This window comes from Sciurus carolinensis, chromosome 13, assembly GCF_902686445.1.
Source record: "Sciurus carolinensis chromosome 13, mSciCar1.2, whole genome shotgun sequence".
In the NCBI taxonomy this organism is placed as follows: domain Eukaryota; kingdom Metazoa; phylum Chordata; class Mammalia; order Rodentia; family Sciuridae; genus Sciurus; species Sciurus carolinensis.
The window spans coordinates 73,894,588-73,917,581 of NC_062225.1; the positions used below are offsets into that span (position 1 = coordinate 73,894,588).

At 40.5% G+C, this 22,994-nt stretch overlaps 1 protein-coding gene across 1 annotated transcript in view; it reads right to left on the reverse strand.

The window, feature by feature from the left end:
- Drc1 (dynein regulatory complex subunit 1) overlaps nt 1–22,994 on the reverse strand; it is a 48,353-nt gene that overhangs the window by 15,390 nt on the left and 9,969 nt on the right. Inside the window, exons 2-7 of the mRNA XM_047522846.1 lie at nt 22,566–22,653; nt 15,625–15,737; nt 13,338–13,521; nt 8,517–8,654; nt 7,460–7,546; nt 6,694–6,816 (exon numbers count right to left, since the gene is read on the reverse strand). Coding sequence (XP_047378802.1) covers nt 6,694–6,816; nt 7,460–7,546; nt 8,517–8,654; nt 13,338–13,521; nt 15,625–15,737; nt 22,566–22,653 — 733 coding nt within the window. The remainder of the gene's footprint in view (nt 1–6,693; nt 6,817–7,459; nt 7,547–8,516; nt 8,655–13,337; nt 13,522–15,624; nt 15,738–22,565; nt 22,654–22,994) is intronic.

Here is a 22,994-nt window from a genome sequence, read left to right on the forward strand (position 1 = left end):
TGTCTTTCTTATTTCACTAAAGACAGAAATGGCAACAGGCCTCCAGATAGACAGGTTGGCAGAGTTACAACTGAAATAATGCATTCCCTTTATGCTCAATTTAAAATGAGACAAAGCAACAGAATGCACCAAGCGTGTTTCTAAGATGGTTCATTACCAAATTTCTACTACAAAATATTAGCAAGAAAGCATGTTCCCGGTGAGTTAAAGTATTCCGTGGTGCAGCCCGAAGATGCGCACGCATCAATGGCTCACGTCAATCATAAATCCTGAGCACTGGCTCCCTTCTCTCCCCGTGTGCTTCCCTCTGCCCTCCGCTCAGCCTAATGAACATGCTGGACACACGCTGCCCAGAGGTCAACAATCCCATGGCCAAGATGCAACTTTTCTATCAACTATAACAAAAAGATGTTTACAAATCAGTTAACTCACTAGCTCTGCTTTTTGATACACTGTCACTTCAGGATATCTAGAAAGCTTAGATGAGCTTTGTGCAAAATAAACACAAGAACTTTACCAAAACTGCACAGGTAGATCTATGGTCATAATCCAAAGCTTTCTTCCAGATATGGAGATACTGGCAAAGAGCACCTCCCCCACCCCACACCTTCTCCCTGTTCACCATTCCAGTGACTCAGCTCAGGATACCCCTAGCTCCAAGAGGTGGATTAACAAAAGTCATTCCCAGAAGACAGCTCTTCCTAAAAACCAACAAAAGGATATTGAGGTAGGGATTAGTTCGCTACTTCTAACAAACTTTGGGCATTACCCTCTAATACCCTGCAATATTAAGTAAAATGCACATATAACAAAGGCTAGACAATCTGAATTAATCTCAGGGGCACAGAGTACTCTCTGCAAGCTTTTTCCTTCCCCCTACCACCCAGTGAACCTTCAACATACTCTCCAAGACATCAACTTCAGCAGTTCCATTCCCCTAAGTGGCAACCATTCCTAAGCAGTAATGAAAAATACTTAAAGGACATTATATCTGCCCGCTGCCTTTACCATGTGTTATGCACTTTTGAACATCTAGAAAGACAAGATGTTTCCAACAAGGATTTAGGTTTCCAACCATACGTACTGTGGCACTGAATAAACTGCACACACTTAACAAAAGCTAGACATTGAAGCAAAAAAAACAAACAAACAAAAAAAAAAACACTTTTTTAATGGCTAGAATTTGAAAGTATCTTCCAAACAGGAACATTCTGGCCTAGAACCCTTCCTTTTCTTATCTCTTATCAGCCCAGAGGTCAGATATATGCACCTGTAATGCTTAGAGATGATTGCAACAATTTCACTTCCTATGTCATTTTAAGAACAATCTCTCCTGTGAATTTTGACACACGGTGTACTCAGTGTGTTAGTTTACTAACTGTTTTTGTCATACACTGGCAACTCTTCAACATCTAGCTAGACTAGATGTCAATTAGGACTCATTTGTCTTTATGTACACTATTTACACTGCAGAGTAAAATAAAACTCACAGACTTTCAGGACAATGGTCAATCTTGCTTCACAGGAAACACATTGGTACAAAGCCCTTTGCATTTTCTTTTCCTTCTTCCTCCGTGAACCAGCACAGATACAATATGCACAGCTCAGAGAAGTGTTTTGATGGTTCCATTTCCAAAAGACAGTTATTTCATTATGAATGTTAACAAAAAGATACCTACAAAATGTTTTTATTTACTACCTCTACTTTAAACATACTTTCTGCACTTATAAACATCTAGAAAGACTAGAAGTTTCAAATAAGGTCTTGTTTGTCCACTACATTCACAGTAGTGTTGAATAAACTCACACAGGTAACAATGGTCATATCTAAAAGTGTCTTCTAAGTAGGATCGTTCTGCCCTAGAATCCTTCATTTCTTCCACTTCTTTCTCCTGTCACATAGGATACAAGCACATGTGTCACTCAGAGGTGATATTACAATTTCACTTCCAAAAGTCCTTTTCAGAAGACTGCCTTTCTATGAATTTTAACAACAGTGTACAAAATGTGTTAGTTTACTAACTCTACTTTTGTCATACATTGGCAACCTCTTCAATATCTAGAAACTAGACATTACGAAAGGGAAAAAAATCACTAGAAACTAGATATTATGAAAGGAAAAAAATCACTAGAAACTAGATATTATGAAAGAAAAAAAATCACTGGAAACTAGATATTATGAAAGGAAAAAAATCACAGGTATCACTTTTTTGTCAACCTTGTGAAAACTCTGGATTAGATAAATTTGGTCATGTGTTTCCCCTGTGGTCTGAAAGAACTTAACTCTGTGCTAATTATTTTAGCAAAAAAAGAGGGGGGGACCTGTCACCTGCTTGTTTTAATTTCATCTCTTTGCTTGTACATGTGTTTAAATATTTATCAGCTATTTCTTTCCGCCTGTGGACACCTTTGCGCCTGCTCTTGCTAAAGAGCTTTCTGAGGGGGCGTGCACAGGCTCAACCTCTCACCAAAGCTCCATACCCTGCAACCTTGTACTGGCTCCACATCGCTGATGCCACTTAAGAGTTAATACCATGTGGTCAAGCTAATAACAGCCGTGTCCCTCAGGACACAGTATATAGAGTTATACCTTAAGCTCATAATAATTTCAGTACCAGTGACTCTCTTGTTAATTACCTCAGGCTTTAGTCTTGGCATTTAGTCATCTGGATTATTACACATTGAATACAGCTTGTATGATAATTTCAAGATATTTTACAAAGTTGTACTTAAGTTCCCAAGACTAATAGCCAAACGCGAGGTTAGGCTTTTTGTGAAAAATTTATAGAGATGACAAACTAACCTGCCACAGAACTGCCTTCATGGGGAAGGGATCACAGACGTTGCTCACACCATCCCTGTTTCACCTGGGGCAGTGGCTCTGGGGCAGTACCATCTCCTGCCCACAGCTCAGTAAAAGAGGCTGCCATGACCGCCCAGCAGGTCCAACTATACGTGTGAAACAGGCTTTCCTTCTGCCTTCTCAGCTGAATCCAAAGATCCCTCCCGACCCCACAAGGGGGACCCCAGGATCCCAAAACCACACAACTGGCCATTTCATCTCCAGCCTATATTCTTACTTTCTCCTTTCTGCACTATTTATGTAGCTTGCTTCCTTACTCAGTGGATGACAATCCCTTGAGGACAGAGACTTTATCTTGTTTATCTCTGAGTTTTGCATAATGTAAGTTAACAATATTTGTTCAATACATATGATTTTTGTTTTGTGGTTAATATTCTGGTATTAAAGGGAACAGCTCCTAGGTGTGAACTGGGTCATTTTACAACTTTAAATGAATATGCTAGAAACAAAAGCATTTGTTTTCTACATCAAGAACTAAACTAAGGGGGCTGGGGGTGTGACTCAGTGGTAGAGCGCTTGTCTAGCACATGTGAGGCACTGGGTTCAATCCTCAGCACTACATAAATAAATAAATGAATAGAGAAATAAATAAAAGTTATTGTGTCCATCTACAAATAAAAATATTTTAAAAAAAGAACTGAAGTAAGGCCAGGTACAGTGGCACACACCTGTAATCCCAATGGCTCCGGAGGTTGAGGCAGGAGGATTGTGAGTTCAAAGTTAACCTCAGCAACTTAGTGAGGCCCTAAACAACTCAGTGAGACCCTATCTCTGAATAAAATCTAAAAAAGGGCTGGGGATGTGGCTGGCTCAGTGGTTAAGCATCTCTGGGTTCAAACTAAACTAAGGGTTTCTAGCAGGATTCCTTGGGGCTGGTGGGAGAAGGTGGCAGAATCCCTCTCTGGGGCATCTTCCTAGGCTTCTCCTTGCTCCAGTCATTAAAGTAACGTGGCCTTACTTTCACTTTTTCTTTTTTTTTTTTTTTTTTACTTCTTATACTTTGCCCATCAAACCAATCTATGTATTAGATTTGTCCTGTTTTGTGGCTTATAAAAATTTTATTTCCACATTTTAAAACTGAGAGAGTGCTATGAGTTGAGAAGAGAAAATTTGACATTGAGCTACAGTCATCTTCTTAACAAAAATCAATGTCATTTAACTTGAATGTCCAGTCAAAGTACACCTGAGAGTTTCCACAGTAAAGTGCAATTTGCTAAAATATTCCATATGTGGGCACAGTGGCTCAGGCCTGTAATCCTAGCAACTCGGGAGGTTGAGGCAGGAGGATCCCAAGTGCAAGGCCAGTCTGCACAACTTAGCAAGATCCTGCCACAAAATAAAAAATAAAAAGGACGGGGAATATAACTCAGAGGTAACATACTTCTGGGTTTGATCCCCAGTAATACAAAAATGTGTATGTGTGTGTGTGTGTGTGTGTGTGTGTGTGTGTCCCCACATGTTGTGATATGGGTCATACCTAAGTTGATGATTTTTTTCCTATTTAAATGGAGGCACGTGTACTCTGGTTTTCCACCTAACACTGAGAAGACAGTGATGCTAAGGAGCAGCACCCTTCCCACTCTGAACTTCCCATCGGCCAGCCTGCTCCACAGACCCACTTCACCATCAGTCCAACCGGAGGGACAGCCATGGGAGCTAGGTGTCCTGGACTTTCCGCCTCAGTGTTCCTCCCCTCCCCTCCTGACCCCTCCTCATCCTCTCTCCATGTCTCAGAATAATTGGATTTGTTCAAATACTTGAACATTAGATTAAGAACATGAGGTTCTGTAGATCTACCTGATGAGGGCAACAGTATGTACTTTTGTCACATAAATTATCATATAACCAAGATAAATTCAGAAAGCTTAATGGCCATTATTGGTAAAACATTATCACATACAGCCCAGTCAGGCTGCCCTCTTACAGACTTGTACCCTTCTTTGTCAATAATTCTCCTTCCATGGCACTAACATGAGAAGAGTCTGGAAACATTCCCAAGACTGGCAAATATATCCGTAGTCTAATGGGATTTTTAAAATCTAACGTCCTGATATGCAGTTATAGGAGGAGCGAGAACTGAATTAGCAGAGGCCATGTGGAAAAACTAATGCATTCTTCAACACAGATACTGAAGTGACTAGACTGTGCTTGAAAATTGTAATGGTTAATCTGAACTGTCAACTTGATTGGAATAAGAGATGCCTAGGATTAAGAGGCTTCTGGATGTGTCAAGGAGGACGTGTTTAGGAATGACTGGGAAGTGGAATAGGGAACTGAAGTGAAGACCCTCCCTAACTGTGGGAAGCACCATCCAATAGGTTAGAAGTTTGGATGGAATAAAAGTTGGAAGAACAAGGAAGCAGCAGCAGATGCAAGCTGGATTCTTCTTGAACAGGTTCTTGATTGCTGCTTGCAATCGCCTAAGGACATCAGACTCTAGCTCCTTCACTCCTCCAAAGTGGACTCTACCAGTGATTTTCCAGGAAGTTTCCAAAAGCCTTTAGTCCCAGACTGGGGTAGCATCATTGATCCCCTTCTGAGTCTTCCGCATCTTGGACTGCGCAACTACTGGTTCCTCTAGCTCTCCAGCCTGCAGACAGCCATTGTGAGACTATCCAGTTTCTGGTTGTGTAAACCAATCTAATAAATCATATATGTATGTATATATATATATATATTTTAATCATATATATTTTTTTCATTCTCCTGTTGGTCCTATTCCTCCCTTTTATAATCATATATATATACATATGTCATATATATCATATATACACATATCACATATATCATATATATATATATATATATATATATATATATATATATATATATATAATCTCCTGTTGGTTCTGTTCCTCTAGAGAGCCCTAATACAAATATTAAGATGCAATTACATCATATCTAAATATAATCAGAGATGCATTTTTTAAAATAGGTTTTGAAACATAGAATCCTAGGCTTAGAAAGTCTTCAGAAACCAGAAAGTCTAATCTCCTTCAGCAGGAATTCTTCTTTAGCACTGAAGCACTTCTTTTGGCCTGAGAATACTTAATGAGATAAAGGACCCTGTCTTGTGGGACACCCTTTTCTACATTGGACAATTGGTTCTTTCTGAGGTGAGTCAGAATCTGCTTTACTGTAATTTCCAACATCAATCACAGGCTCTTTGGCATGATGGAAAGGACAGAAATGGACTTGAATTACCATGGACTAGCTATGAAGACTTGTCTCTGAGCCTCAGTTTCCCCATGTATGAAATGCTATTAGTGGTTTCTCCTTTTGCATTATCATGAGGATTAGTGGTACTGTACATTAAGTGCCTTGAATGTGAGCGATACCATTACAGTTTTGGTGTCAGCAGCAATAGACCTAGCTTTGGCTTTCTACACAGCTAACTTGTCCCAGGCACTCTTTCCCTTTCCCAGGTTCAAATGCACAATTCTCAGTGATTCCTCACAAGCCATGTTTCCAGACCCTGGTAGCATTTTGGCAGTTCTCCCCTGGTTTCTTCTAGAAAATGTTCCTCTGGGCTGGGTGCTATAGTTCAGTGGTAGAGTACTGCCTAGCAAGCACAAGGCCCTGAGTTTGATCCCCAGGCCTGGAAGAAAGGAAAGAAAGAAAGGAGGGAGGGAGAAGGAAATGTTCCTCTACAAATATCCTGGCCATGAGCAACTTTGGACATGATCATTTAAAATAAAGTAGATAATTAATAAACATTTGGTGCTGGGCTGCCTCTGGAATGCCGTGGGAAGTGGCTGAAGATGAGACACGCAGAGGCACTCAACATCTGTACCACCCCCCACACTGCTAGTGAGGAGCAGCCGCCACACCTGCACATCCTGCTCCAACTTGATCTTGATCATGTTGTACTCTTCACAGTCCCAGATCCGCTGCCTGTTCAGCTGCTTCTCATAGTCCTCCACTTTCTTAATGCGGTTGATGAGATACTCCAGCTGAAGGCACAGGGAGATGAGAGACAGTTAGGGACCCTCCCTGCCCCGACTCAAGCCTGCTGTGGCCTGACAAGCAAGACACAGCGGATGGTTTGGAAGTTTCATGGCTGGGAAAGTCTGGTGGTTTTCCAAAGCCCCAAAGCCCCAAGGCTTTGAACCCCTAGATCTGGGATTATAATGCTTTATGAGACCCTTACTCCAGAAGCCCCAAGAGGAATGCTCTGCTAAGAAACTGAACAATGATCATGATCAGATGTTTATATTTCTAGAAACTCCCCCAGGTCTTACTCAAAACACTTCTTTGTTCTCTCCATCTCTGAAATGAAGTGATAATCCTGCACCTTTTTAAAATGTGTCTTCAAACACCTTCTTGGGTCACACATATCCATGGCTGGAGCAGATACCCAAGGAGGAAGTGATAGGACTGTGGAAACCACAGCGAGCTGTAAGGTGGTAGTCACCCACCCAAGGGACAGCCCCACCTACAAGGTCACGCTGCTTTAACTATGAAGTGCAGAAACGAATGTACACCACGGCAACCCTGCCCAAGATACAAAAGGCTAGCAATTCAGTCATAGTCGAAATCACAGCAGGCTCCGTGGATTGCCCTTGACATTCTCCCACCCACCTGCCACACCTTTACCTCTTTGGAGTTGTGGTTCTGCAGAGCCCGCTCCCATTTCTTCTTATTACTGGCCAGCAGCTCTTGTCGTTCCAACTCAAAGGCTTTCTACAAGGAAGAAGGGGAAAAAAGGGTCTTTGTGTCTGCTTCAATGAGGGAGGTTACACCAGTACAAAAAGCTTTTAGATGACTGCACAAGTGCCATGTCACCAACCACACAGGTAAAGTCACACCCAAATGCAGACTTGCCATTTCATGTGGCCAAATGGCAACAAAAAGAGTTACATGAAAATTAGGCATTATAAATTCTACACTTCACAAGAATTTAGAGAAGAAATGCACCAACACTGTCATGGCTTAGTCAATTATCAGAAGCAGGGCACTGGAGGAAAGTCAGTACTCTGGTTGTCGGTCCTGGGCAAACTCTGGCATGTAATTCAACCTCAACTAGGACTGGAGCATCGCCATGGCTGGCCTCCCAAGAAGCAAAGGCAGCATGCAGCCCACAGAGGCCTGGGAAGGCAAAAGCAGGTCTGCAGAACCCAGAGGCCCACCCTTTTGACTCTCTTCCATTATGGGAAGGCCTAAATCTCAATATCGATCTTCAACATTCCATTCAAATTCAAGTTATCACTTCCTGAATCCTGTTTGGCACTTCCTTTCCTCAATCCTCACTCGAACTGCCATGAGTAAATACACAGCTCATACATGTCAAGAGTCGTGGAGGACTAACCTCCCTCTTCATTACTGGTCCCTGTCATATTGTCTTTCAAATCACTTATTCCCATCTATCAAGTTATAAATGCAGTAATTTGTTTACTTCAGGCTATGTATCCTACTAAAATACAAGCTCCACCAGGGACTTGTTTTGTCTGTGGCTGATCCCCTGCCCTTGGACCTGGCATGTAGTAGCCATGCAGTGATTACATGAATGAGTGAATGAAAGAGCAAATTAACTTAAGAAACCCAGAAATCAGAGAACAGACATATCCAGGTCCCTCCTTAGACCATTAGGACAGACCCAGCCCTCCCCAGGGGCCGCCCAACTGCAGAAAGCAGCCCCCTTTCACCCCCTGACCTCAATGTGAGAGAGCTCCTGGCGAAAGCTTTTCATTATGTCCTTCACCTGTTCTTCCATCCTCTCCAGAAGCAGGCAGATGTCATCTGACTGCTTCTTCAAGTCCTTCACATACTGGTCATCCTTTACTTTTAATTCCTTGAAGAGAGCACATAGAAGTGGGTCACAAACTGCAACAGAGCAAGAGGTGCCAAGCATACGCCTGCTGGTTCCCTCTCATCCTAATCTGTAAACACCAGGAATGTGGTGGCACACGCCTGTAATCCCAGCGGCTCAGGAGGCTGAGACAGGAGGATCATCAGTTCAAAGTCAGCTTCAGCAAAGGCGAGTCACTAAACAACTCAGTAAGATCTGTCACTAAATAAAATACAAAATAGGGCTGTGGATGTGACTCATTGGTTGAGTGTCCCTGAGTTCAATTCCCAGTACCCAATAAATAAATAAATAAGTGAATAAATAAATAAATAAAACCATAAGAAGAGAAAATGACTTCAGAAGAATCTTTGAAGGCCTAGGAAATAGCACAGCTCTGCTCAGAGCAACACCACCTGAGCCCAGGATCAAACCCCTTGATTATCACTTGCTGCAAATCTGCCAGCAAGCTCCCAGAAACCCTAGAGGGTCCCAGCTAAGTTATCAACACAGGAATAGATCTACTGCAGACTAAATTCCATTCTTAACAAGGAACATAAAACTTGAAAGAGAACATAAAACTTTGCTGCAGAAGTACATCTTTCTATCAGTCAATAATTCTAAAATCACTACAAAACTTTTTCTTCTGGTTAAAAATTTATCACTTGGGGGCTGGGGTTGTGGCTCAGTGGTAGAGCACTTGCCTCTTATGTTTGAGGCACTGGGTTCTATCCTCAGCACCACATAAAAATAAATAAAATACTGTTTTCCATAGTAGCTGCACCAATTTGCAATCCCACCAGTAATGTATGAGTGTACATTCACCCCCCCATCCTTGCCAATACCTATTGTTGCTTGTATTCTTGAAAATAGTCATTTTAATTGGAGTGAGATGAAATTTTAGGGTAGTTTTGATTTGCATTTCTCTAATTACTAGAGATGTTGAACATTTTTCATATGTTTGTTGATCAATTGTATATCTTCTTCTGTGAAGTGTCTGCTCAGTTCCTTAGCCCATTTATTGATTGGGTTATTTGTACTTTTGGTGTTAAGTTGTTTTGAGTCCTTTATATATTCTGGAGATTAGTGCTCTATCTGAAGTGTGTAGTATAGGTTTTCTCCCACTCTGTAGGTTCTCTCTTCATATTATTGATTGTTTCCTTTGCTGAGAAAAAGCTTGGAATGAACCCACCATTTGACCCAGCTATCCCATGTCTCAGTTTATACCCAAAGGACTTAAAATCAGCATACTACAGTGATGCAGCCACATCAATGTTTATAGCAGCTCAATGTACAGTAGCTAGATTGTAGAAGCAACCTAGATGCCCTTCAACAGATGAATGGATAAAGAAACTGTGGTATATATACACAATGGAACATTACTCAGTTATAAAGAAGAATAAAATTATGGCATTTGCAGGTAAATGGATGGAGTTGGAGAATATCACGCTAAGAGAAATAAATCAATTCAAAAACCAAAGACCGAATGTTTTCTCTGATTTGTGGATGCTGATACATAACAGGGAGGGAGCAGGGGGTAAGGGAAGAATGGAGGAGCGTTGGATTGTGTACAGGAAAATGAGCGGGGGAGTGGGTCAGAGGAAGGAAAGATGGTGGAATGAGACAGATGTTATTACCCTGTGTGCATGTATGATTACAAAAATGGTGTGACTCTATATCATGTACAGAGAATTGAAAAGTTGTACTCCATTTGTGTACAATGAATCAAAATGCATTCTGCTGTCATGTATAACTAAATAAAACAATAAAAATGCATAAAATAAATAAAATAAAGGTATTTTATTTAGTTAAATAAAATAAAGGTTTTATTTAGTTGTACATCTACAACTAAAAATATTTTTTAAAAAGTCAATCACTTCAAAAGGCATCCAAATTGGAAGAGTTAAAATTATATTTGTTCACAGATGACATGATCTGATATATAGAAAACCTAAAGATTTTTAAAAACCTATTAGTACTAATAAATTCAGCAAAGTTGCAGGAAAAATAACCCCTCAAAAATTTAGTCACTTAGTTATGTATTACTTTACCCAAGGGTATCTAAATGAATATGTGAATATGCCAGTGAAAAAAATAAAAATCAGTCACATTCCTGTACACTAATAATAAATAATTCAAAAAGGAGATAAGAAAAAAGTTCACTTTATACATATCAAAAATAATGAAATGGGCTGGGGATATAGCTCAGTTGGTTGCCTCACATGCACAAGGCCCTGGGTTCAATCCCCAAGGACCACAAAAAATAATAATAATAATATTGAAATGCTTAGGAATAAGCTTAATCATGGAGGTGAAAGTCTTGAACTCTGATAAAAGCAATCAAAAAAGACATGAATGAATGGAAAGACATTCTGTGCTTGGGAAATGGAAGCCTCAATATCATTAAAATGTTCATACCATTCGAAGTGATATATACATTCAATTTAATCCTGATTAAAATCCCAACATCAGCTTTTGCAGAAATAGAAAAAAAAAAAATCCTAAAATTCACATGGAATCTCAAGGAACTTCAAAAAGTCAAAACAACCAGTGCAGTGGTGCACACCTGTACTCCCAGTGACTCCAGAGCCTACGGCAGGAGGCTCACCAGCTCAAGGCCAGCCTCAGCAACTTAATGAAGGGGCAAAAAAAAGCCAAAACAATCTTCAAAAAGTACAAAATTGGAGATCACATATTCCCTGATTTTGAAATATTCTACAGAACAATGTTAGATAGTGTTATACTGACATAAAGATAGACATACAGACCAGTGGAACAGAATAGAGAGCCCAGAGGCTGGGAACTTTGCCCCAGAGCCAAATTCCAACAAAGTTTGCTTCGGCCGCTTTTGTCCAATTCCTATTTGGCCACCCACCCTCAAGCTTACATCTTCAACAAAAGTTATGATACTGTGTGGGAAGCCATCCTTATTTAGCAAGAATCAGACTAGGTTGAGCCATGGACGCAGAGGTCTGGTTTCTAGGAACGCCAGGAAGCATGTGGCACTGCGTGGGAGTGGTTCCCTGTCTCCTTCTGGAATTTTCCCCCTAAGAGAATGGTTCCCCTAACTCCACCCTATCCTGTCCATCACAGAAGACCCTCCTCCTGGTCCTGGCCCCCTTTACCTGTATGTTATAAATAAAAGAGAGTTGGGCAAGTTGTTGTTGTAAGAGGCCAGAGCTGGTATGGCCAGACCCGTCATGCCCCCTCTCATTTAAAAAGAGTACTGGCTCTTGTGTGTTTATCGAGTAGATAAGCTTTTTGGGTAATTGAATGATATACTGCCAACATCATCCTCCGGCAGTTATCCCTTTTCTCATCCACACAGGAGGTGGCAGAGAGGACCCCCACATTTGGCACCAGGACAGCAACTGTTTGAGAGGATTTTAGAAGAAAGAATAAAGATAAGGGTGTTGGCCCCTTTCCATGGGAAGCACGCATATGTGAATAACTTTAGTAGTAAGATCAGAAAGGGAATTTAATTGTGTAACGTTAAGCCTGGGGAATTCACTCTCTACAGAGAGAAAGTAAAAATAAATCTATTCAGCTAAATTCAATACTCAGCCAGATTGAAAATTCAGTGGAAAGAACACAACTCCTACAGTCCTTGCAAATGTAAATGGAGACCTGGTCGCTTTGAATACTGCAGACTCTATCAGGCAGGTCTGCCTGGTCTCTGACTGTATGAGACTGAGAACTAACTTGGCTCACATACGTGCAAAGGTTTAGAATCCTGAGAAGAAAATATCCTAATCAGGAATTCAGAGAAAATCTCTAACTTAAAAAGGGGAAATTAATCCATGAGTTTCCTAGTTTAAATATGTGTGTTCCCGCCATGGCTTCCAGCCCTCCAGAAACGGCTCCCTTGGGATAAGGATGGAAGCCTACAGAGAACATGGCTGCTCCCAGCTCAGGCAGAGCCCCTCAGGGCCAAGCCTCTTGAGAGGAATAGCAAGGGAATTGGCAGCACAATGGCAGGCTATGGGAATTTAGTTTGGAGTGTAATCGAAATTTGCTTTTATTTGGACCAAGATGTTGATTTGTGGTTTTTGGAAAATCTGAGCACAAGTCTTAGAAATGCTGTTAAGAGCTTCAGACCTAAGAGTCAGACTGATATCCACAGAAGAATGTTCTTTAAAAAGAAAAACGGTGGTATATCATATGATGGAATATATATGTGTGTGTGTGTGTGTGTGTGTGTGTGTGTGTGTGTGTGTGTAAGAAATTCTGTCACATGCTACAACATAGATGAACCCAAGTACATTATACTAAACAAAATAAGTCAGTCACAAAAGGATATATACCATTGATTCCACCTGAAGTAGCCAAAATCACAGAAACAGAAAATAGAAGGGGACTAACAAGGACTAGGGAGGAGGAGGATGGAATTACTATCTAATGGGTACAGAGTTTCAGCATTACAGGATGAAAACAGTCTGGAGATTGTCACAGGATGATGTGAATATATGAACACTACAAAACCAGATACTGAAAAAGGATTAAGGTGGTAAAATTTAATGATATTTGGTTTTTACCATTAAAAAATAAATAAAAACTGTCACTTGAGTTGTGCAGCATTCAAAGTAGTAAAGTAAGGCCTTCACATTCATCCACTGAGGAAAAGCAGAAAAATGACCCAGGCCAATCTCCAGCCACAGCCCCCTGGGCCGGTGGCGGCCCGCCACTTGCCTGCTGTAGCTCATTGATAAGCTTGTTCTTGTCCTCTATCAGCCCTGCACAGTGCAGCTGCTGAGTGTTGAGTATCTCCCACAGGTCCTGAGGAATGTGCTTCCGTTTACCCTCCTCCCACTTGGTGGTGATTTCATCAAATTTGTCCTGGCTGTTCTTAACTTCATTCTCCAGCTTCTCAATTCTACAAATACAAACATACCAGCAGCCTCAGGTGCTGCCTTCCAATAGTGCACACAGGTTCTCTGGAATCAGGGCCCAGGCACCAGGCACCACCCTCAGACATGCCCACCAGAACCAAACTAAACCCGGGAGGTATCTCAGTTTAATGCTGGATGTTAAGCAACTCAGACCAACAAAATGACATATAACAAAAACAGATTCACCCCAAGACCACACACACACACACACACACACACACACACACACACAATCACACACATATGGATAGAGTCACCTGGTCACATACTTCTGAGTAAGACATGACACAAAATAGTTCCAACACACATACTTTGTGTTCAAGTACTAACCTTGCTACTAACTGACTCAACCTTATACAAAATTGCTGACTCTCTGAAAGCCTTACTTTCCTCATCTGTAAAATGGAAATGATGAAAATATTCACCTCAAAATGACTGTTGTCAGGATTAAATAAGATGACACACAACACAGGTGATCACTTAACAAGTAGGACTTAAGCTATCATTTTTTATTATGACCTCATGTGTCTGGCCACTCCTTCCCCAGTAAATGACTAGTGGAATCCACAAGTAAGAAAATTCTGCCACTAGTAATGGAAAATAGGGAAACCTTTCCAGAAATTCCAAAGAAACCCTATGATGGAGCATACTGAATATAGGATGAGAAGGAAGGTATTAGAGCTAAGATCGGAGCCCTCTGAGGACAATGATGAGGACACATGCCAGCAACTCGCTCCAATTTTAACAGACTAAATCTATGTGAGTGACTCCAAACAAAAACATGAACCCCTTCAGAATTGGAGTCACAACTTAACACATCCTGTTATCTCCTCTTTCTGTTTCCTAGCCCACCCCCCTCTCAAGCTAGGACACATAGTACATATCACGATTTGATTGACTTTATTATCTTGAGAAATGGGGAACAGCTGTCAGTCATCTTTCCAAAACACACTGATCCTGTAACTCTACAGTTATAAGACCTTCCATTTTTTCCTCAGTGACCATAGGCTAGCCTAACTCCTTAGCATAACACTCAAGGTTTGTTATAAGCCAAATCTGCTGGTGACCAGCCAACTCAGTTTCTGGTACTGCCCATACAGGCAGTGGGATGTGTCAAGAATAAAGTCACCAATTATATGGTACAGCTGGTAACACTGCTAATGTGGGGACTACCTGTGCTGAACAACTAAAAAGGCTGTCTGTGTATGTTGAGATGAACTAAAATGGTCAGGTGGTTATTCTTCTTATGGAACTGTGTTTAGGAAGTTAATTAAAGAACAATTCAAAATAGGAGGTTAAATGCTGTCAGTCTACTTCTGTGTTCAAACTAAGGAAGTCCAACCACTCTAAGTAGCTTAACACCTCCCGTTGGGCAACCTGAGACTTGGAAAGATAGGTGTGCAAAGCAGCCTGCCTATCAAGGACTCTTGAGCCTGAAGGGTTGACATGGGTGCCTTTCGTTCCTCTATTCCTAAGCATGGAGTCAAGATGTCTATGGATCTGGACATTCTGATCAACTGAAACCCAGGACTGCCCAACTGATATGTTCAGTCTCATCTCTTCTTCTCCACCTCCCTCATCCAGCCTTGACTATCATGGCATTTCCAAGCACACTGTGTGACTTTATGCCTCTGCTCAAGGGCTCCCTCTGCCTAAATGCCTACTCTTCAACTCCTCAAACTCCTACTCATCCCTTACAGCCCAACCACCCGAAAGCCACCTTGCCTGCGAAATTTCTCTACAAAGACATCCAAAGGCCTCCTCGTGTATTTGCATAACATATGTTTATTTTAGAACAAATTCTGGTTGGGTGTTCCCATGTCAATCATAAGCAGGGGCCATATTTCACTCCTTTTGTAAGCACACAGCTTGGCACACATTAGCAATGTAATGCTAACGGAAGGGAGGGAGAAGGCAGACAGGAAGCAAGAGAGAGGAAGGGAGGAAAAGAAAGAAGAGAAGGGGGGACCCATAAGAGGCAGGAAGGGGATTCTACTAGACTAAGTTGGACAACATCTCTTTCCAGTGATTCAGGGGAAAATAGGGACCCACAAGGAGACCACACTCATGTCCACCAGGCTCCTTACCTCTGGCGCTTTATCTCCTCTTCTTCAACTCTCCTGTGGATCTCTCTGATATCTGCAGCCACCTGGATATTTGTCACCAATTCAGTGCCACAGAGCAGCAGTTTAGACAATTTCTGAAAACAGACATAGGAATTTATAAAGTTAGAACGTTTTGTAAAGAATTTAGAAGGTTAGGGCTAGGAATGTAGCTCAGAGCATTTGACTAGCAAGTGTGAAGCCCTGAGTTCCATGTATTTGCACAGCAAATACATATGTATATATAATAATTGAAATTATTATATATTAAAATGATTTATTATTATTATTACTATTTAGAAAGTTAGAAACATTTTGCACAAATGTCTATAGCTCATTCATCCATTCCAGCAGGAATCAGCTACCTTAAGAGTTTGAAGGATACCATCTGTTTAGCAACCCTTTTCCATCAGGACATTTTTGACGTGAGTTTGAGCTTACAATCCACTAATGCTGTAGTTCTCAATGTACTTCATTCTCTTCGTAGGAAGTCAACCAATGCACTGACTCGTACTACAGGCACATCTCAGCACTTTTCCCAGCAGATCTCCAAGCCACTGACACTACCAGGGTCTTTTCTAAGAATCTCAGATGGGGAGGAGACAGATAATGGTAGCTGTCCTCCAAAGCACATTTCCCCCTCTTCTTTGGGTAAGAGAATACATAGATTTTAGCTGGGAATGCGACCTCCCAAAATAGGTACATTTCCTAGTCTCCATTGCAGCTAGAATATGGTCTGATCAATGATACATGTGCAAAAGTGGTATGTGCCACTTCTGAATTGTGCCTTAAGGGAAAAGGTGCACCTTCTGTTGCTGCTCTTTGTCCCCCGCTCTGAGGCTGGAAAGTGGGGCTAAAGTATGATATCATGAGCAGATGAAGGCAACCTAAGGAATGGCAGAAGGAGCTGAGGTCCCCAACATCAAGGAGTTTTGGTGTCAGTCCCAGTTCTGACCAACTCACGCCAGAGACTTTTTTTTCCCCCCAATACTAAAAAATTGAGTCATTCGGGAACATTTTACCATTGTCTTTTAATTTTATTTTTGAGACAGGGTCTTACTAAATTGCTGAAGCTGGCCTAGAATTTACTATCCTCCTTCCTCAACTTCTTGAGTTGCTAGGCTCACAGGTGTACATCACCACGCCCGGCTCATGCTGGGAGTTAAGTGAGGCACAGAAGGAAGCTTCTACCTTTTTTTAAAATATTTTTTAGTCGTCAATGGACTTTTATTTATTTTTATATGTGGTGCTGAGAATCGAACCCAGTGCCTCACACATGCTAGGCGAGCACTCTACCACTGAGCCACAACTCCAGCCCCAGAAGCTTCTCTCTTATTGATTATTCTCTCTTATTCTCTCTTATGTTGTGTGGGGTCCTTGGTTACAGGATTCTAACACAGGAGAGAACCGTAGCTGGTTGCAGTGTCTCAAAGTGGGCACAGGGATTGTCCTATGGATGCCTCTTCTAAGTCTTTATTTATAAACTCCATAATTTGTGTCTTTACCCTTAGCCTTTTTGTGATGTTATGATTTCAAGAACTACAAACACCTCTGTACCACAGTCACTAAAACAACTGAAGATTCCATTCATCTCGTTACTCTAAGGAAAATTTGAAATGTAGTTTCAATGAATACAGAACAGGGCCTTAACACAGACAGACACCAGAATTTTGGGGTTTTTTTCGTTTGTTTGTTTTTTGTTTTTTTCCTATAGCATTATAACTTATTCAAAATGGGTTTACATGCATAAAAAAGTCATGGTTTTCCTGCAGTTCTGAGCAATATTTTGTTTTCTACTCAGGGTGAACATTAGAAATTTCTGAATCAAGCCAGGGATGATGATGGCAAAGGCCTACAATCCTACCTGCTTCTGAGACTGAGGCATTGGGATGGCAAGTTTGAGCCTGGTCTGGGCACTTAGGGGTACTCTGTCTCAAAATAAAAAGAGCTGGCAATGTGGCTCAGTTGGTAGAACACTCACCTAGCATGTACAAGGCCCTGCATCCCCAGTACCACAAAAAAGAAAAGAAGGATCCCAGCGGCTTGGGAGGCTGCGGCTGGAGAATTGCAAGTTCAAAGCCAGCTTCAGCAACTTAATAAGGCTCTAAGCAATCTGGGGAGACTCTGTGCCAAAATAAAATATAAAAAGGCCTAGGGACGTGGCTCAGTGGTTAAGAGCCTTTGGATTCAATCCCTGGTACCAAAAAAAAAAAAAGGAAAAAATTTCTGAATCAAGTATTTAAGACCCAAAGCAAAATTAAAAGATAAAATGTTACAGTCATCAACAGATTCCTGCATTTACCATGTCCATGGGAAGAGTTTAAAAGGAAGTCTATATACCACAGGTCTAACTATGTTAAAATATAATATGATATAAAACTGTCAAATAAAACATATTCTAGCCTCCTACCTCTGTACCTTCACAGAAGTTTATAAATCCTCATTTGAATTTAGACTTTTCCTCAGAGTTCCACTCATCCTTGGGTGGCTCAGGGAGAGCCAGCTTCTGGCCCCCAGCCCGCAGTTACCCCAGCTCTGTCCTGTGGACATATGGATTTCCTGGGCTGGACTTCCAAGCTCTAGCTTTATCCCACCTTCATCCATCAAGTCCAAGTATTGCAAAACAGCTACCTTGTCTCCCCTGAGCAGGACAGACCCTGGGAAGAGGCCCACACAGGCCCTGAGGATGAACTCAGAACCATCTGGGCAGGGAATCTGTGGCTCCGTAATACTCAGTGATCTAAAAGCGGGAACTGGAGCTCTGGGTGGGTTTGGGGCAAGTGCACTTGATGAGGTGTGTCAAAGGAAGGAAGACTAGAGCAAGATATGGACGCCCATTGTCACCACTTCTATTCAATGTGTTGGAGTGCCTATCTTAACAAGGTGAGGCACGAAGTAAAAGATATAAAAATTAAACTGGAAGAAATAAAACTGTCATTTTCAGATGATATGACTAGTTTACATATGTAAACTAGTCATAAACTAGTCTAAAAGAATCTATAAGGAACTATTAAAATTAATAAGTGAGTTTGGTAAGGTCCTGAATACCAGGTCCATATATAAAAATCAGTGAGCTGGGGAGATAGCTCAGTTGGTAGAGGGCTTGCCTTGCAAGCACAAGGCCCTGGGTTCAATCCCCAGCACCACAAATAAAAAAAAAATTTTTTTAAAAATCAATCATAATTTTATGTGCCAAAATTGAATGAAAAAGTACAAAATATTTCCAGGAAAATTTTTAAAATACCTCAAAAAATAAAAGAATCTAAATAAATGGAGGTAGATTTATATTCATGGATTATAAAATTAAATTACATAAAATTAAATCTTAATTATAATTCCAGCAGATTTTCTAGTAAAAATGACAAGCTGATCTAAAATTTATAAGGAACTGCAAAGGGTCAAGAATAGCCAAGAAAAGGCTCAGGTTGTAGCTCAGTGGAAGAGTACCTACCTAGTATATGTGAGGCCCTGGATTCAATTCTCAGCACTGCATATAAATAAATAAATAAAAATAAAGGTTCATCAACAACTAAAAAAGTATATGTGTATATATATATATAAAATAATAATTATATAATATATAATACACATACATATAATAATTTTAAGGAAAAAATAGCCAAGACAATATGGAAGAAGAACATAGTTAGAGGACTGACCCTACCAGGTATCAAGACCTGCCATAAAGTTACAGTAATTAAAACAGTGTGGAATTGGCATAAAGACCAACAGACCAATGGAACAGAATAGAGAATCTAGAAACAAACTCACACATATGTGATCGCCTCATTCATAACAAGGGTATACTACAATGCCCTGGGGAAAAGAAGATCTTTTCAATCAATGGTGCTGGGTCAATTAAAAATACATATGGAAAACAATGGACTTTGAGCCTGTCTTACTCCATACACAAAAGCAATTCCAGATAGATTACAGACTACAATACCAATGGCAGAACAACAAAGTTATTAGAAGAAAATCTTCATAAACTTTACACAAAAATGATTGCCATTTAAAAAATGATTGACCAAGGACCTTGAAATCAGACCAGAGACCCTGCATCTTATAGAAGAAAAAGTAGGTCCAAATCCTCAACTTGTTGGCTTAGGATCAGACTTCCTTAACAGGACTCCCATAGCACAAGAAATAAAAGCAAGAATCAATAACTGGGATAGATTCAAACTAAATAGCTTTCTCTCAGCAAAGGAAACTATCAGCAATGTGAAGAGAGAGCCTACAGAGTGGGAGAATATCTTTGCCACTCATACTTCAGATAGAGCACTAATTTCCAGAACATATAAAGAACTCAAAAAACTCTACACAAAGAATACAAATAACCCAATCAACAAATGGGCTAAGGATATGAACAGACGCTTCACAGAAGCATCTACAAGCAATCAACAAACATGAAAAAATGTTCACCATCTTTAGTAATAAGAGAAATGCAAATCAAAAGTACACTAAGATTCCATCTCACCCCAATTAGAAAGGCGATTATCAAGAATACAAGCAACAATAGGTGTTGGAGAGGATGTGGGGAGAAAGGTACACTCATACATTGCTGGTGGGGCTGCAAATTAGTGCAGCCACTCTAGAAAGCAGTATGGAAATTCCTTAGAAAACTTGGAATGGAACCACCATTTGACCCAGCTATCCCACTCCTCGGCCTATACCCAAAGGACTTAAAATCAGCATACTACAGAGACACAGACACATCAATGTTCATAGTTGCTCAATTCACAATAGCCAGACTGTGGAACCAACCTAGATGCCCTTCAATTGATGAATGGATAAAGAAACTGTGGTATATATATACAATGGAATATTACTCAGCTATAAAGAATAATAAAATTATGGCATTTGCAGGCAAATGGATGAAATTGGAGAATATCATGCTAAGTGAGATAAGCCAATCTCAAAAAACCAAAGGAAGAATGATCTCACTTATAAGCGGATGATGACACATAATGGGGGGTGGGAAAGGGGCAAGAATGGAGGAAGGAGGAACTGTATAGAGGGAAAAGAGGGGTGGGAGGGGTGGGGGGGAAGGAAACAATAACAGAATGAATCAAACATCATTACCCTATGTAAATGTATGATTATGCAAATGGTATGCTGTTACTCCATGTACAAACAGAAACAACATGTATCCCATTTGTTTACAATAAAAGTTAATTAAAAATAAATAAATAAGTAAAAATAATAAAAAATGATCGAAAAGTGCAGGCCAATGGCAGGGCTCAGCGTGCCCAGGTCTTAGGACAGACCAGTTATCAATACCTTGATCTTGAAGACAGTCACATTTTTAAATGCATTTCTCCTTGATGCCAGTGCCCTTCACAACTTAAGTCCCTAAAGGAAAGGAACCTTGAAAAGCTCCTAATGAAAACAATATTATCTCTTTGGTTTTATACTTAATTAATGAGTCCTCACAATGCACTGTATATCTATATTTTCAAGACTAATATCCTTATCTTAGTCTCAGAGATCACTGGCTTTTAAATAAAGAAATCTAAATACAAGGAAGAGACATGGGTTATCTAATCTACAGTAGGTAAGAGATTAGGAACAAGAACCCCTGTCTGTCCACTATTCTTTCTACTACAGTAAAATATCTTTTCCCTGACACAATAAAATATAAGTTATTCAATTATCTCTATCTTTCTGTTCTATGATAATATTTCAATGACCTGAATATTTTTCTCCCAATAAGTCCACTTATTTTTGCTATAAATAATCATGATCTCTCTCCTACACTTTTTAAAATTCTACCTATTTTTCTAAGACAGCTTAAGTTCCACTTTCTTCATATAACCTTTCCTGACCTAACCAGCTTGACATTTTCCCATATTTCAATTCACATAGTATCATTGTCTATGTATTTAATTTAGCAATTAATTGATAGCATTTGCCAGTTCTGGTTTGCTGCTTTGAGCTGTTGCTATCCCTTCCATACCTGTTATTCCAATTCTTTGGGAACTATTCCAGGAGCCCCATCCTTGCCACGGAAGAGGAATCAGGAATTTTTTGTGTGTGTTTTTTTGGGTTTTTTTTGTGTTGTGTGTTTGTTTTTTCAGCTGGAATCTCATTGTTCCCAGGCTGGTCTTGAATGTCCAGGTTCAAGTCATCCTCCAATCTCAGGCTCCCAAGAAGCTGGGACTACAGGTGCACATTACACCTAGCAATGATTTTGTTCCTACTATATATTGGTACAAGCTATGAGTCACTCCACAGGGATGAAAAGCAGCTCTCACTCTCATAGAACTTAATGTGTTCATTGGGGTCACTGCAAGCACACAAATTTGAAAAGTCATACAAGGTTGAAAACTCCAAAATGAAATGAACGGCAAAGAGAAGAAGGATTCCACGTATGAATTCAAGGAGTTCAGGTTGAGCTGAGCAAGAATTCAGGAGGAGCTCTGATGCAAAACAGTCTTAAAGGATGGGATGTAGCCTTATGAGAGAAGAGAAGGGGGTGGAGAAGAGGAGAATGGTGGGGACTTGCGTGCCAAATGACCAAAGGCCCAGAGTAGGGAGGAACAAAGCCCTATTGTTGGCAAGTGGGAAGATCAGCCTAGCCAAAGTGGAAGGCCTGAATCAGGTGACAGCGAGGGATGAGATTAGAAAGTTAAAATGGGGACAGACTACCGAAGGCCTGGACTAGCAGGCTAAGACATCTGAACTTTATCCTATGCCCAGTGAGGGACCCAAAAAAGAACATGAGCAGAGAAGAGGCAGCATAGCCATAAGAACCCATCATCTGAAGGCTCACTCTGAGAGCTCCCAATGGGAACCACCCTGATGCAGCTCTGCCTACAGACAGCAGCACAGCACGTAGGATTCCCTCCTGGTTAAAAAAAACCATGCTGTCCCCACAGCCCTCCTCTCTTCTGGCACTAACAGGATCACTTGCCATCAGTTCATACCAATCTGCTTTCTTCCTTCTGTTTGTAACTCTTGCTTTGATCTTCCTCACTCTCCTTCTTCCCATCTATATACTCTCCAAGTGCTTCCCTGTGACAGAAAAAAGCAGAGAAACTGAAGTCATTTCTAGTACTTAAATTCTATATTTAGGGGCTGGGGTCGTGGCTCAGTGGCAGAGCACTTGCCTAACATGCGCAAAGCACGAGGTTTGATTCTCAGCCCACATATAAATAAACAAAATAAAGATCCATTGACAACTAAAAAAATATTTTAAAATAAATACATAAATAAATAAATTCTGTATTTAAAAGTTCCATAGTACTTCATGCCACATATGAAAATCCATTCTGTTTGAATAAAAAAATAAATAATAAAAAACACAATCATAAAAACACTAGAAGTAAATATAGAAGAATGTTTTATAATATTAG